The 17,210-nt window shown below is 46.5% G+C and overlaps 1 protein-coding gene across 1 annotated transcript; it reads right to left on the reverse strand.

Moving 5' to 3' along the window:
- Positions 1-6,637: 6,637 nt before the first annotated feature.
- Positions 6,638-14,745, reverse strand: SSTR5 (somatostatin receptor 5). The gene is made up of 2 exons (NM_001024834.2): positions 14,620-14,745; positions 6,638-8,633 (listed from the first exon to the last, which is right to left on the reverse strand). Exon 2 carries the CDS (start codon positions 8,567-8,569, stop codon positions 7,457-7,459), a length of 1,113 nt encoding a protein of 370 aa, NP_001020005.2. The 5' UTR covers positions 8,570-8,633; positions 14,620-14,745; the 3' UTR covers positions 6,638-7,456.
- Positions 14,746-17,210: the final 2,465 nt, after the last annotated feature.

Consider the following 17,210-nt stretch of genomic DNA (forward strand, 5'->3'; position numbering starts at 1 on the left):
ATCCCAGTATTGAGTTGGATCTGAATGCATATCCTACTTGATTTCAGCAATTGAGAGTATCTGCAAATACCTTCCCTTCATCCCAAAAAACCCTGTTCCATTCATCTATCATTCTGTACGATCCTGCTCTTTGATAGCATCGATATCACGATGGGAAGCACAGCAGCACCATGAGAGTAGCAAGATCCTAAGCTGCAGCAAGCATTTGCTCAAATGCAACAGCCGTAGGCACAGGAATAAAAGAAAAAAAGCTGCTTACCTTTAGAAGGCCTCAGGTTTGCAGAGTTCTCCAGCAAAATATTCTCACCTTCACTGCCAACCCCTAAATGAGGCGTGGGAAGGGGTGGATCCTGGCTTCTCCCCTTCCAGTTACTCCAGTGCATTGCATACACCTGAGCTCCCCCAGGTTGGCCCTGCCTTCCTACCAGGTGCTCAATCACCTTTTCAAGCTGTGACTTAGCATTTCTGCTACAGTATCCCTTTACTTTTGCAAGCTTCCTTGTCCTTCATTGAGTTACCATTTGTCTTGCACCCCTCAAACCAAGCTTCCAACTCTTAATTGTTTCCTTAATTATTTAATTCCTTCAAGGGATGGCCTAGTTGCAGGTAGCATTTATTCACTGTCACTGTTCTGCCAAAGGAAACAAGACAGTTGTTGACTATGCCTCGTGCCTTCAGCACTCACCACAGATGCCTGAAGGCATAGAGCCAGGTACCGGTGATGCCACTGGTGGTAGTTAGATTGCTTCAGCTTTACAGCATCAGTTGTTTGAAATCTGCAGCTTTGTGACATCTGAAGAGTCATTATCAGCTGTCAGCTTCTGTTTTGCTAACTCTCACCTCAGTGCCACATTTGGGGCCAGTTTGCAGCTGGTGTATCTACCTCTGAAGGGCAGCAAAGCAAGGCTGGGGCCAAGCAGAGCTCCATTCCTCATTCTCTGTAGACCAGAAGAGCTGATGATGTTTGCTCAGCCTGGTCACACCCAGCCAGGGACACCCTGAGGACTGCTGGGTGACCACCGTTGCACTTCATTGTCCAAAGAGCAGAAGACACAGTTTGACACAGTCATCCTAAAACCCTACTCTGTCTCTGCTCAGTCTGTTTTAGCCAGAGATTTGCTCTAATGTGAATTAGAATCATGCCTCATTTTGAATGCATATAAAGAGAATTTGGCAAAAACGGCTCCCTGCCTGTTTTATGTTATTTTACCAAGAGGCAACTTATTTCTCCACTTTGTAATCCTTTCTGTACTTCTGCAGTGCAGTCATTTGTTTGCCAGTCATTAGCGACAAGCAGAGAATAAAGTCAGTCAATACTGTTTAGATAAGACACAGCGGGTTATAAAGCACTAGCAGAATCATTCCACTGGTTCTGCTTTGAGTTTAGTCATCAGCACAACCTGGCAGACACTGTAATTCACCCACAGAAGGTCCTGGGCACTGTGGTCGTGCTGGTGAGGGTTGTCTTATTCCAACAGTCCGGATGGTAGCAAATCTCCAAATAGTAAGAACTGCATGGATGTTGGATGCAAAACCTCTGATAAAACCAGACTGAGGGCCTAGCTATAGTGGTGGTTTGCAGGGAGGGGGAAAAACGATTTATTTTCCCTTTAAGTGTTACTTAAGACACATAGGCAGAGTTTTCAGGAGTGCAGAGCGCGTTGCCCTGCCATGGGCAGCACAGCAGCACCCACAGCATGGAGATGGGGGGAAATTGCAGACAGGGCTGGGTGTGATCAGACGTGGCAGCAGATAGGTAAGGTACATCACAGGGAGCCTGGCTGGCTGCAGGAACACCGACATGGGGCTTTGCTCCAATTTCAGCATTCAGGATGTCAAAGCTCCTGTTTCGTGCTGTGTGCTGGAATGCTCCTTCAAGTGCTTTAGAGATGAGATTTCCCAAGGCCTCATCCAGATTTCATTCCTCCTCTTATGTCACTGTGTACAAATGACCTGCATTTTCCCCAGAAAGTGAGAATATTATTTCTAGCCTATTCCACACACACATCTATAACCCCTAAACGCTGACAAAACTTATCTGGCTCGTGCCAGATTGTTTAATCATTATTGTAGCCATCAAGCATCGCCCACATCTGCTATTTGTGACACCGAGTACTTGCCCTGGTCCCAGGGGGCGTTGCTTGGCATGGCTTGTTGTCAGCCACAAAGCCAATGGATTTTGTGTTAATGCAGCCGGTGGGCCATTACTCAATCCTCCTCACCCCAAGAGTGCCACACCGAAACCCAATTTCCTTCTGAAGTGGTCCTTCTTGGAGAAGGTAATGACCAGAGTGTTTACAGTGCCCAGAGCCAGCTGCATGTTTTCTGGAGGTGCATTGTTGGTAAGAGCCACCTAATTGCCCATTGAGCACAGCTTTTACCAGCAAAGCCTCACTTGGATAAGGGGAAAGAGAGCTATCTCAAAGAGACATAAAATCAATGCAGCAAAACTTTTCATTTTCAAAAAAAAAAAAAAAAAAAAGATACTATTCCTGCATGACTTTGATAGAATAGATGTAAGCTTCCAAAATAAATAAATAAATAAATGTAAACTTCCAAAAAACAGATGCATGCTTCATGGTGTAAAAGCCCCTTGTGGTGGGACTTCGAAATATCCCAACTGCACAGGACAGGGGGAGATTGGCACTGAAGGACACAGTCAGTGGGCATGGTGGGATGGGTTGGGGTTGGACTTGGTGATCTGAGAGGGCTTTTCCAACTATAATAATTCTATGTTTCTATCAGAAGAAGTGTTGGGTTACTTTACAGGTGGAAAACATTGGAGATGGCATTGGAAAAGGCTGTAAGTTTAAAACCAGGAACTGAACCAAGATCTCTGGAGCCCTATGCTGCTGCATAAGCTCAAGCCCACCCTTTCTTCACAGAGTGCATAACAAGACAGAGTCATCCCCTCCTCATTGCTTCTGATGTTTTTATGGGAATATATTGCATTAAATTAAATGTGTTTGCAAAACAAGTATTTCTGCTGAAGTGCACATTTATTCATTCGCAGGACCGTGACCATTTCTCTGCTTAGTAAATAAAATTAGTTTTGATTCCTTTTAAATTAGAAGACAAATCAATCATTACCCTAATGGAAAGGCTCTTTCAATCTCATGAGTAAATGCTGCACACATTTACAAAATGTATTCTTCACTTTTTTTATGGTTGATTAATAGAATCCCAGTCCTACTGCCCCGCTCTGAGTCAAGAGAAGAATTAGAAAGAAATTCAGACACCTTTGAGTTTTTCCACATTCTGATGCCATTCCTGCAAGGAGTTTATCTTCAGTGCTTCACCAAAATGTGTTTCCTTTGAATCCAATAACGAGAGGGTCACTGGCTTCATGAGCAGAGAGATTGTGCTTCCCAGCATCCTTAATGACTTTCTGCTCATCTCTTGTGGTCAGAACATCAAATGGGTCATTGAAGACTCCTGGTGATTAGCAAGGTCCAGCCCTTCATCGTGCCCTGCAAATCTGCCGTCACACTGAAATCAAGGCTGATTTGCTTCACTTTGGCTCAGCCCTGAAGTGAGTGAGCTCTGGGTCAGCCTGGACATGCTGATGGACCCAGAAAGGATGTGAATGACTTTGGAGTTTGTTTTGCTCAGTGTATAAATTATTTATTTTGTCCAGAGTGGCTCTACACCTATGAGGACAGTCTCTTTAGCATAACCCTGAAGAACATTGTAGATTATATTCACTGCACAGTGACTCCATGGAATACATGCTGAACTGACTTGGAATCAGGGAAAAGAGCAGGGAAATTTTGCTGGGTACACAAAGTGCTTATAGTTTGCACTAAAACCCTTCCTCTGCGGTAAAAGATGATGCTTTTGTTAGCACTATATTAATGTTTATAAAGCATCTTGGCATGAAACGCTGTTGACTTTTCTTTCCAGCATGTTATAAAATCATCATGGAAAGAAAAACAGAGCATCCCTAATGCATCAGATTATTGTTACACTTCTATCACCTGATACTGCACCGTATTAATGTGATGGAGCAATAAAACTCTACGTCTTCATTTATCGCGCCTCTTTAGCTCTCTCCTGTGATCAGAGAGGTTTGAAATGAATATTAGCTTTTCCCTGAGGGGTGAGTAAGAAGCTACCCAGAAATCTCTGATATTTCTACGCTGCCAATTTTTGCTCAAGTGTTGGTCTTGTGAGTATTCTTCAGTTCTTCCGTGTTCTCACCTGATTTGCTGAGGAGTCTTTTATTTTCTTTGGTTTTCAAGTTTATTCTATCATTCACTTGTTGTTATAATGCTTAATCTCTTGGTGCGTGATTCATTCCAGCTATATGCTTTTATTTTTAAAGTAGCACTGACATAAACCCTTGTTTTGAAAGATGCTTAAAAGAGGTGTCCGATCCTCGGAGGAAATGCATTTGAGAGTCATGTCACAGAATCACAGAAGCAATGGATCATAGGTGTTGGAAGGGACCTCTGGGGATCACTGAGTCCAAACCCCCTGAAGCAGGTGCTCCAGAGCCAGGTTGCACAGGAATGCACCCAGGAGGGTTCTGAATATCTCCAGGGAAGGAAACTCCCTCTCCTCTCTGGGTGGTTTGTTTCAAGGCTCTGCCACTCTCACAATTTTTCCTCATGTTCTTGTGGAACTTGCTCCAGTTTGTGCCCTGTGCTCCTTGTCCTGGGTGACACCAAACAGAGTCTGGCCCCATCCTCTTGTCCCTCACTATTTAGCTATTTTTAAGCATTGATGAGATCACTCTCAGCCTACTCTTCCCCAGGTGCACAGCCCCGGGGCTCTCAGCCTTTCCCATCAGGAGGTGCTCCAGTTCCCCACCATCTCTGCAGCCCTCCGCTGGGCTCTCTCCAGCAGTTCACTGCCTGGGGCAGAGGAGCCAAGCACTGGATGCAGCACCCCAGGTCAGACAGAGGGGAGGAGCACCTCCCCCACCTGCCGGCCTCACTGTGCAATGCCCCCCAGCATCCCATTGGCCTTCTTGGCCACACTACTGGTTCATGGCCAACCATTGGTCAACTGTTGATGAACTGTTGATCAACAAGAACACCCAAGTTCTTCTCTGCAGAGCTCCTTTCCAGCAGCTTCACCTGTAATCTGAATGGATTCCCTGCTGCTTTCTCTGACCATTCCCCTACATCACAGTGGGGTCTTGCTTCTTCCATAGCAAATATTAATACAGCCTATGGCTGATGAGAGCCACCAGCCTTGCTCACCTTTACTGCTATGATGAGCACTCCCTTCTTCATCCTGTTCATTTCCCCCCATGCTCAAGAGCTCAGCTGCTCCAGAGGCTTGTGATGGACGAAGGATGGCATGGATGTATCCTGCAAACTGCACTTCTACAGAGCGAGCTACTGATGTTGTGCATGCAAGGCACCCTCCCTCTGTGAGAGCATCAATTATTACCGCTGCTTGCAAAGTGATCTGTGAACTAAAATGGGTTTTCTAATTCTGTCACTGGAGAAGAACTTCTGGCTAATCAACTGGAGGCAGATGGAGTTGGCAAAGATGACATGAAGGCCTGCGCTAATTACTCCATGTGTCTCAAGAACTGATAAGAGAGTTGATTTATACCTTGAACAGCCTGATAATTCCAGAAATAATAGATTTCGCTTGACTTAATTAATCAATGTATGCCTGGTTGTGCTGTAACTTTGAATTAAAGTTCATGGTATAGTGCAGGTGCATGGAAGGTGGGCTACAGCCTGCTGCTGCAAGAAACCCAAATGCCCCCGTGCTGAGGCACAGCAGGCTCTGCATTTACCCCACAGCTGTCTCTCATGGCATCCGGTAAGTTCTTGTGCTTGGGGAATGCAAGCATGGCAGAGAACAACAGCACGAAGAAGGAAAATGCTGCATATGCAGCCAACAGCTCTAGGTAGGAGTCAGAACCTAGGAATCATTGAGTGCTACGAGTGTGTGCCTGGTGTGCTCAGTCCTTGCCCCAAATTCTGCAGTAATCTCAACACCGGGGTTGTTCTCTCTCTCCATTCTCACTCATCCTTCCCTGTGTTGCAGCCCTGAGGGGATCCATGTCAGTTTCACGCTCTGTTAGGGGTTTTTATGAATAACCTGCCTTATTTGTACACTGTCAGGCTGATATTTACTGCTGGTGCTGGGGCCAGCCACGTTCCCTAGAGATGCTAAAGGCCACCAAAGGTTAGAAGGAATAGCTGAGATGCCCCCTTTTGTCTCACTGCGCTGCATTCTATTACATACAAATAAATTTCCTTGCAGGACTGTTTGACCTGTGTGGGTGACAGCAGTGGCAAAAGCAATTTCTGAAGAGATTAAATAGTTTCTGCTTACATTAAAACAAACCTGTAATTTGTTTTCATCCTTTTGCAGTAGAAGATCCCTCACTCAACAGTGCAAGTGTTTCAGGTCAGCTGTGAGGCAGGAGTCAGATCTGCACACTGCTCCTTGTTCCCCATCCTGCTGTACGGTCTCACATCAGTCACTTGGTCTCTGTTGAGCTCTCAAGCACCATAAGACACAGGGACTTTGGTGTCTGAGCAGGACAGATGTTCCCATATTGACCCTATCCAACTAAACTCTATTGCATCCACAATGAGGTAAGTCTTGGCTGTATCTTTTTGCTTGCATTGCCAGAAGGTGCTTGAAGAAGCTATGCAATGGAAAGTCAAAAAGGGGTTGAACTTGTTTTAATTTCCGACAATACAGCTTAAATTCACATCCATACTTACATTCAGAACCAATAAATATACACAACAGCTTGCCAGCACTTTACAATCATTTTGACTTACATAATAATAAAGTGGTTACATTACATTTTATATGCAGTTTGGTTTAGAATGTGAAAGTATTACAAACATTGAATCCTTTCAACATTTTTCTCCTACTCTTTTTATTATTTTTTCTTACTATTTGAAAGACGCCCAAATACTTTGAGACTTATATGGATTAATAACAGTAAAACAATGCAGGTGGACTACACGGCACTCCAAAACAATGGATTTTACATGATTTCAAGATCAGTGCTGTGACCCTTTTTGTGTGGAACTTCTGTTGAGAAATAGCATATTTTCTTTTAAGAGATCCCCTTGAAGGCTTTCAAAGGTATTTTCACAGGAATTATTTGAGATGTTTTCTGTTTCAAGCTGACCCCAGTCACGAGCTCAGCTTAACAAAGTAGTTAGAACAGGTTTTGTGTTGTTTTGGATTACTGGAGGAGGACAAAGCTGGCCGTGGGTACCAGATCGGTTCTCTAGAGTACAGGAAGTAGTAACACACATCTGACTGCCTTAAAAACACCACAAGAATTTCACACAGCTCAATATAACCCAGAGCACTTTTAGCTGTGAAAGGAAAGGGAGTGAAAAGAAGACTCTGTACATTCATTGGAGCTGGTGGGCCTCCAGACTTTAGGTGTGATTTCATCCTTCCCTTAAGTCCCAAGTTCTCCAGGTCTACAAGTGCTTGGCAGTCCCAGACCATGCCCTCACACCTTGCTAGTCTGCATGTGTCCATTGAATTCAATATTCCTCTGGGTTAGCATTGATTCCTGCAAGCGACTGCTGTTCTCTTGCCTGTGTTCAATGGGGTCACCATCCTCTACACCATTGCCCTTTCGGAGGCAAAGGACTTTCTGAAAACTCTGCTTGAAGTTGTCAGAAAGAAATCCATAAAGAATAGGGTTGGCACAGCTGTTCGCATAGGACAGGACCACCACGAAGAAATACACCCCCACCAGCACAGGGTCTTCTGGCAGTATAAATATCAAATTGACAATGTTCATCATGTAAAATGGGAGCCAGCAGAACACAAAGACGACCACAATGATCACCACCATCCTGGTCACCTTCCTCTCTGACCTCCTGCGCCTTGTAGACCCAACACGAATCCCTGAAGATTTGACTTTAATCACAATCAGCAAATAGCACAGACAGATCACCAACAAAGGACCGAAGAACCCAAGGACTGATGTGTAAATGATGAACGCTGCAGACCAGATGTTGACAGGCTCTGGCCAGTTCATGTTGCAGGTGTGAAAGTCCTCCTGCACATCCGAAAAGATAAAGACTGGAAGCACCACCAGGAATGAGAACGTCCAGACAGTCATACTGATGAGTTTGGCCACCCTGGGACGTCTCCACTTGGTTGATTTAATAGGATGAACTACTGCCAGGTAGCGGTCCATGCTCATCACAGTCAAACAGAAAATACTTGTGAATTGGTTAATACCATCTACAGTCATAACCAGCCTGCACAGAAAGGAGCCAAAAGGCCAGTAGGAGATGGCATTCTGGGTGGCCAGGAAGGGCAGGCCCAGCATGAAGAGTACATCAGCAACAGCCAAATTCAAGATGTAAATGTTGGTGACAGTTTTCATCTTGGCGTAACGCAAAACCACGTAAATGACCAATGTGTTGCCACTGAGTCCAACTGCACATACAAGGATGTAAAAGATGGGAATCAGGACTTTGTGGATGTATTTGAATGGGAGCTGCTCTGAGAGTGTCCCATTCTCTGTTGTATTTGTCAGCAGCGAGGAGTTCAAATCACTGGAACTTGAGTCCATGTTAAATGCGTTGGAAAAGTATAGCGGATCCATAACTCTTATTCCCCAGTTTTTCTTTTAAGGCTAAGAGAGATTAAACTTCATGGGCATCTTGTTCCTAAAAAGAGGAAGAAAAAAAAAAAAAAAAGAAGGGAGGGGAGGGGAGAGAAAGAGAAAGAGAAAGAAAGTGAATTCAAAGAGTTGCACTTCATTTAGGTTCCTAGCTGTAGTCAGAATTCTGTTTGAATTATACATTCAGCACATATGATAAGAGTAAGGCCTGGACAAAGGAATCTCATAATGAGAGCCCAAGCGATTATACACAGTTGATGGTTTCTGCTTAATTTTAAGGAGCTGCATGCAGTAACACAGCAAGCATCCCACTGGGAAATGCAAGTGAGAGGAGAGAGCGTGATGGCCATCACAATTTACAACTAGAGATAGCAGTTTTCCTGCAGTGAACTGGGACAAAAGCATACAAACCCAAAACCTACCTCCCCTCTTAGTTTTCTGTCTACAGTCTGATATAGAAAACAACTTAGAAAGTAATTTCAGACCACACAGTGAGTACAAATAAGACTACCTGAAAGCACCACCCTGGCTCTAGCATCAAAACGTTTAAAGTCCAACTTGGCGTGCTCCTGCTGTTGCTGTGGCCGAGGTGCCTGGACAGGTTCATGAGCCAACAGCCCCATCTCACTCGTGCACAACTTGGGGGGCTTTCACAACCCAGAGCCAAAGACAGTTCCTGGCTTTTTGCATCTGAAGCACCTCTGCAATGTTTTGCAGGGCTCCCTGTTTACATAGAAACAGACTCAGTTGATATATTCAAATGCCACTTGCTGCCTGGCAGAGCCAATTGAAAGCCTCCAGAGCACACGGCAGCTGTGTAGGTGGGGAGACAAAACCCTCCATAACAACTGACAAAACTCTATAAAAAAAAAAGAAAAGAATCAATGAATGCCCAAATGGAAGGCACCACTTCTGGGAACTCTTTTCCACCAGGTCAGGCCATGCGCACACAGATGTGAATGCTCTCCAAAGGAAAGAAACAGTTTCTTTTCCATCTCTCAAGATTTTGCTTCTGTTAATGTTTCTGAATCCCTCTCCTCTCACCCAGAAATGTGCTTTTTAATCTCAGAAACTCCATTCTTCTACATAAGATCCAAAACGTGGTGGGCAGCCTCTGAAAGCATGGAGAGCTGAGCTGATTTGATGAAGGCATATGCTTTTTGTCAGACAGTCTGAAAAGGCTTGAAATTTTCTCAAGCTTTGTTTCTCTGGCATGCTTGATTCACAAGGATATTTATTAGTTCTTTGTCTGAGTGTGGTCTAAGTAGCTGTTTATAAACCTTTCTGCTGTAAAAGGGTCAAAGCTTCTTGCTATAAAAGAGAAGCATAAAAAGATACAAGAGTGGTATAAAATGCAAAACACAGCCCGAATTCTCTCCCAAGTTTGGGCAGCGCACAGTGGTTAAGGTGCTCAAGGAGGATGCACCCAGTAACTTCTGCTCCCATTTGCCTGATGGTTGGGTGTCCATAATAATCCAGGGGCCTGAATCTGGCTCCAAGATTAAGCCAGAAACACCCAGCCCACGTTGTGCCCATGCTTTCAAGCAAAAGCAATATTCAGCATCATGTAAACTTGCCAAAGTCTTATCTCTAAGAGGAATGCAAACACCTCCATGGGCTAGTTACTGTGCTTTCTCTTTGGGTGAGAAAAACTGCAGTGGGTGAGAGGAGAAGTCCCTCCAGCTACCAGTAGTGATCATAAATACGCTGTTCTGATTTGGAAACGTGCAGATGGGGAGTAGGTGTCTCACATGTAACTCTGTGGCTGGGAGGAGATGTACCAGAGAAATCAGGAATCCAGGGCGGCAGGGACAGTAAAGCTGAGAGCTGCCAAAGTGCAAATAAACGCTGGCTTGGAGATGGAGATGAGAAATGGGGGTAAAATCGACGGATTCTGAATAAGCTGCCGTGGTATCTGGGGTCTCATTGCTGCAGCTATAGAAACTCTGCAAGAGTCACTGCAGTCCCTGATAGCACACTGCTATTTGCTGCTATTCTGTGCCAAAAAGCAAAATTTTTGTTCTAGGACTATAGATGTAGTGGGACAGTAAAGAACTCTGTCCTCCGGCAGGGGAAATCACTGAACAGCTGGGTTGGAAGGGACCTTAAAGACCTTCTACTTCCAAAAGTGTCGGGAAGGGAAGATCGGGAAGTGCAGCAGTGTTCAGCTCCCATCCCAGCACTTGGGAAAATGAGGGTGGATGTGTTTCTTCTAACATTGCTTCCTCTTCCCCCACAGTATGCATCACTGAAATAGTTGACTATAGAAATTGCACAGCATCTTCTTCAAGCCCGATGCACCTTCCACCACATTTAGCGTTCAAGCTTTAAGGGAGGCAGCAATGAAGAAGAGTTCCTTTGTGTGGATGCCCTCAAATTCCTACTCGTCCTGAAGACAGCCTACTGTACAACATCCCTGCCTGCCAAGAGCCTCAGGCTCTCTTCCAATTACTGGCAGCCCTGAACACCTAAAGGATCCTTCGGAGGGACAGACCTTTGTACATCTTCCATGGAGGGGTCAGCCCTTCCAGCCTCCTTCAGAAGCAGCTGTGATGGTCTCCCCATTTCTTTGGTATTTGGGGGTTCTGCTCTTCATTTATTGTGAACATTAACTAAGCTGATTATACCACGATGCCGTTCATCGTAGCCCACTGATATCCTGGGATTCATTAGAGCACAACAACAACAACATAAATGAATTTCCCCCTGCCTGATAGCTTTCCCCTCAACAGCACAATTTTGTCTCAACTGATATTGCCACTACAGCAGTTAATGACCATGAACCTCAACACAGGATGACTAAATGTAATTAAGAGATGCTGAATGATATCCTGTTTTGGTATTCTTTATTAATGGATTAATAAAAAACACCTCAAGGGGACATCTTCTCACCCAGATTTTTTTCCCCTTTAGTGTTTGATCTCCAAGATATACTACTGGAAGACTTCACAGAACCACCAAATAGATTCATAAACAGATCTCATAGATGAGTTTTTTGCTTAAAATATATGAACCAAAGAGGAGCTAAGAACATAGATCCAGAGTAAACGCTGCTATAGTTCAACTTTTACTTCTATACTTCTACAGAGCAGTACCCTGAAAATAGCCAGGTATCCACTGCAGCTGAACAAGTCTGACTGCCTGTGTCCATATCCAGGAAAAGTGAGAAGAAATAGCAGAGATGCTATGGTACAGACCATGCTATCTGAAATAAGAAAGTATTTGCCTTTGTGAAACCTCTCTGTTCTAAACAAATATGCTTTTGCCAGGCACAAGAGCAGGTCTCCATCTAATAGCATCCAGCAGCCTATTAGTGACTGAAGTATCATCATAACATGATGAAGAACAAACCTGAATGTCCAAGCAGATCAAGGTTGAAATTCCTCCCGGCTGTGGTTTCAATAGCAAAGCAAAATAATGCTATAAGGTGCGTTGCATCTAAGTCAGAGCTGGGTACAGCCAGGATCAAGAAGGAATTACACAAAGAAATCTAATTTGGTGAGTCAAGATTTGATCTCGCTGCCTATTTACCACTGGAATCATAACTCTCTCTTATTCGGCATCAAACATAATTGCTACGAAGATAATTACAACAACAGAAAGGCAGGCGGCTGCTTTCAGATTCAGAATAACCAACAGCAATAGACGAAGTACTAACTCAGACAGACCTGCTTTTAAAACAGATGGTCGTAATTAGAAGAAACACAATTGGGTAAGTATCTAAGAAGTATCTATCCAAGAAGTATTTGATAGTCATGCCTTCCCCTGTCCCATAGAGTTGGCTGCATTGTGTTAATAGAGCTACTTGGTGTAACAAAGAGGAAAAAACCTCTACTGCTCCTTACTACTCTGCCCTTTGGGGGATGAATGTTCATCATCCGCTTCCTCGGATGTGGCCCATGCAGCCCCAGGCTCTGCACTTGCAGTGGTGCAGCAGGCAGAGCCCAGGCAGTGAGCTGTAGGTGCACTAACAGGGGAGGCAGCAGTGGGAGCAGCTCTGAAATCGCCCCGCTACCCAGGGAGAGGGCTGGGAAGGGATACAGCACCCTGCCAAGACCTGCTTCAGTTTCTCGCAGCTATGTTAACTGTAGCTAACCTGCACAAAGCCAGCATCTCTGAAACAGCTTATCAATCTCAGCACTTCATACACAATACTGTTGTGTTTCCCTATCTCCCCCCACTGGATTCCACCACGTTCAGTTCAGACAGGAACATCTTCCTTGCTAGTTCTACTGTTTGGTATTTCTCAGGTGTCTGTTTCACTCCAAAAAAACCCCAACCCTGGAATGATTGATTTTTCTCTATAGAAGATATATCAAAACAACTTTCTTGCACTAAATTGGTTTTCTGTTTTGACTAGCTGTATGGGTATTAAGCAGAGATAAACTGAAGCCAAAATTGAATAATGTCTTGCCACTTCTAGCACTATCAGTTTCTCTAGGAATTATATTTCCAAGTCAGCACCACTTTACTGCTCCCCTCAGCCCAGCCCAGCATTTCCTGCAGCACTCTGTGGTTAGCCTACCTGATAACTTGATCCTATTTTCAGTTTGCAAATGGCCCATAAGGCAATTTTGCTTTTGCCAAATACTTTTTCTTCCCCGAAAAAACAAATTTCAGGCTCTGTTATACTCAGAGATTACTCACTTTTGGCTGAGGGGGTCCTGTCACAGAAGCAGCTGTGAAGTCACATGTTGCTGATGTGGCTTCTGGATCAGTTATTTAAGCAACTGGAGCCAGAGGAAAGCGTGCAGCCCAACACCTCTGTGTTCACACTTGGGCAGGTGTGTTTGGGGCTGAACTCCCACTGCTGCTCAAATCCCAGTGCAAACAGGGATTTCTACCGAAATATTTTTCTTCCTTGCAACCTATTGAAACTGAGCTGATTTCAGAATCAAAGGCAGTTCAATTAAGGAGCAATTAACCACAGATTCTACCTGCTCCCAGCATGAGAGACAGTTGGAAAAAGCAGAGATGCCTTCAGCACAGGGACTGCCTCTGGGAGGAGAGCCCTGGGAGCACCTATCCCTCCAGCAGGTGCAGCAGTCCCTCCCGTGCCCCCTCCTGAGTTTGACATCTCTGCTTCTATGCTCCCCATGCCAGCAGTGCAGTTCTACTCCAGCCACCGAGCAGCTGCCACAGAGTCCCCCAGGATCTGAAGTTTCCAACACGAGCACTAACATGCGGATCCCAGCGCCCTCAGTGCTGGTATGACCTGCATGCATCCTCACTGCCCGGCATCATTAAAAGCCTCTGTTTTATCTTAAGAAGCGTGCAAGGTCAAAACACCTGAGCAGGGGTATTCTTTCCCTACTCTTCAGTGCAAAGGTCTGGGCACAGTAAGAACAAGCTGTGCCTGTGACTGCAGATGCTGGGAGCTGCTGTCAGACACCGAGGCACTGGGACACAGCGTTGCTCCCAACTCTGACTGATGATGACTTCCAGGACTCCGCTCTGACCTTGACTGCCGGTCTCTTGGTGACCATTCCGGAGCACTCCCGACCCCCCTGCTATTCTCTCTGTTTTATCATTAAGTAGCATCACACATTCAGCAATAGCTCCCCACAGCTTTCTGTGCCCCATCCCGCACCGTGCTAGGCTAAAAGCACTCAGGGCTATGCAGCTTTTTGGGTCACAGTAGAGCTCAAGCAGCGCCGGGCAGGTAGTGTGTAGGGCTGTCTCTGAGCATTCCGACCGCTGGTGCCTTTCAAGCAGCCGCTTTAAAGCGCTGCTAAGGCTTGTCCTGCTTCAAACGCTGCATCTGCCCATCCCTCCAACCGGGATGGGACCGCTTCTCTCTCCAGCAGCAAAAGCCCCATGCGGAGGGCAGACTCGGGATGGCTGCTTGCTACGGAGGAGCTGCAAACGAGACCAAGCGCTCCGGTTCTTCCTTCATCCCAGAGAGTCCAAAAAAGCGAGATGCGCTTTGCAAAGCCCCCTCCCGTCCTGTCCCCATCCCTCCCTGCGTCTCCCATCCCTTTCGGGTCTCCAAGCCGCGCTCGCTACCCTCCTTCTAACCCGATACTGATTACCTGCAGGTGCAGGGAGTGCTGTCTGCCGGGTGCGGAGCCGCTCCGCTCCCCCCGAGGCTGCCGCGCTGCTCCGGCTGCAGCCACCCGGGCCGCTCCCCGCGCCGGGAGCGCACCCCGAGCTCCGCCGCTTCCCCCCCCCCAGCGGCGGGCGGGGACGGCGGCCGCTCCCTCGGGGAGGAGAGACGGGGCTCCCGGCCGGGGCTGGAGGGAGGGAGGGAACGGAGTGGCGGCAGGGGAGGGTGCTACAGCCCGGGAGGAGGTAGCCTGAGGCCGCCCCCGCTGTAGAAAGTTGGGCTGGAGGTGGGGAGCCGTCGGGATGCTCCGCTCTCTCCGCATACCCGAACGTCCTTCCCCGAGCTCCTTTACCTGGCTGTATCTCCCCCGCTGCTCCATCCCTCGGTCCCCGAGAGGCTGCAGCCCCCCGGCACGGGTGAGGGCTCTGCGCTTTGTGGGGGGGAGCTGGGAGGGGCTGGCAGCACCCACGCCGTGCCGCCAGAGAAGGGGCATTGAAGAAGAGCTGCATTTCCTCCCCCGGTTTAGTTCTCTCCCAGCTCCGAGAAGTGCTTTTAAAGACTCCCGCAGGCTCATTCGGAGCGAGCCCCCTCCCAGAGCGCAGGGCATTCGCAGCTGTTCCCCCGAGCGCACAGCACCTGACCGTGCTCGCTCCTTATGGGGCAGTGAGACGGGACCGTCGCGTTCGTCACCTTTGTTTTATACGGCTGTCCCTGAGCACGGAGCGTGGGGCAGACTGAGCGACCGGATCGCGCCCAGCACCCTGCAGGAGCTGCAATCCTATGTGGGGGGGTTGGAATCACACCGCCAGCTAGCAGAAAGATGCAGGGCTCGGTATGCAGGCAGTCAGGCTAAACTTGGTGCTTGCTTTATTCTCTCCCAAACTCCCACTGACTTCACTGGGGTTCCGCTGAGATATTTCGCCCTCTGAATGCAACAAGTGAATTCGAGTTGTATTCCACCCTGCACTCTCCCTTCACTGTTACACACACAAACACCAATAGTGGTGCCACCCAGAGCTCAGCCTGTCCCCGTGCACACGTTATGGGGTCAGAGCAGCAGCTGTGCTCCCTGCAAACCCTGGGCTCCCAGCCCTGCCAACCACTCCTGCTGTCATCAGCATGCACGGGATGTCGTGCTTCGTAATAATGTATATGATCTTAATCCACTGCTGAGGCTTTTCAATTAGAGATCTGTGATTGAGTCAGATGTGTGAATGCAAAAAAGAGAGGAGAAAGCTGCTTTTGGCATGTCACTTTCTAATTCAATCTGCTGATGTATTTATGGTCATGTATTGCTAAATTGAACTAAGACTCTAGTCTGCTCTTGCCATGACAATGGGGAGAATCATCTGATAAAAATAGACTTGGGATGATAAACAGAAGAGGAGAGGAGATTTTGATTACCTTCTTTGAAAATGTGCCAAGCAAAACGCGATACAATAGCCCCACTGTGAATATCAGCTTGAATCAAAATAGGGCTAATTTAATGAATTCCCCTCATATATTTTATTAGCATTTTATTAGCATTTGTGACATAAAAAAAAAGTTGCCGAGAAAACATGAAAGTCACCAACTTTCCCTGATGAAAACAGCTGCCTTTGCACCTTGCCAGAAGTATTCCTAGCAGGATCTGTGCTGTGGCAGAGACAGCGTTTCCAAAAGCTCTCAAGGCTTAAAGAGTTTTTTACCCACCTGAGACAATGGCAGCACTGTATTTCTGGGCTAAATGAAGGGAGCACAAAGGCTATCTGTGAACACTACCTGTTGCCATGCTTTCAGTGGCTGATGGCCCTGATCAGAGACCAAAGTTCAGCCGTGCCAGACCTACAAATATGGGAGGAAAAATAGCTCCTGGCACAAAAATGTGGGTGCACGCAGGACTGGGCTGCCCCAGCTGAAATTCAAACCACATTATTATTTTTTTCCTCCTCTTTCTGCAAAAAATACCTCCCAAATAGCCATAATTTGGATACGAGCCTATTTATTTAGCCGTCCTGGTCGCATACCAAAGTTCAGTGTCATAATGTGATCCCTCAACGCTTCTTTTCCAACTGTGATCTTGAGTGATGATGAAACTGCTGACAAATGGTTGTACTACATTTTAAAACGGTGTCTGTGTGTAACACGAAGGAGGTGACAGCTCCAGGGGAGCTGCGGGGACAGGTTGCATGGGAAACTCCTCCTGCGCCTTTGGAACCAGCTTGTCAAAATTCAGCTGAAGCAGAAAAGATGAGTTGTGATCAATATTTTTAGAAGGAAGAACTGCTGGAGAGCTCGTGTCAGCAGCCGCTCCCACTGAACCTGGCAGTGAGGAACAGAGACTGATTGCTGGCGAGGGAGAAATTATCTGTGCATAAGACATCCCAGCGTTAGACTTGGGTCCAGAACTGAATTAGATGGAGGTGTTGAAACAGAAGCCTTGGGGCTGGATTGCCCCTGGTTGGAGGAACCATGGCAGTGCAATAGCGATGTCCTCCAAATTCGGAGTACAGAGAAAGTGAGAAGGAGCAGAATGTGTTTTACTCCCAGTTCATTTCTGGAGCCATTGCACTAAAACTGATCATATGGTGGAGAGAC

Source organism: Gallus gallus, chromosome 14, assembly GCF_016699485.2.
Source record: "Gallus gallus isolate bGalGal1 chromosome 14, bGalGal1.mat.broiler.GRCg7b, whole genome shotgun sequence".
Taxonomy (NCBI): Eukaryota; Metazoa; Chordata; class Aves; order Galliformes; family Phasianidae; genus Gallus; species Gallus gallus.

What these genes read in the sequence shown, in the direction of transcription:
- SSTR5 (NM_001024834.2), bottom strand. Translation starts at nt 8,569, where the DNA reads ATGGATCCGCTATACTTTTCCAACGCATTTAACATGGACTCAAGTTCC.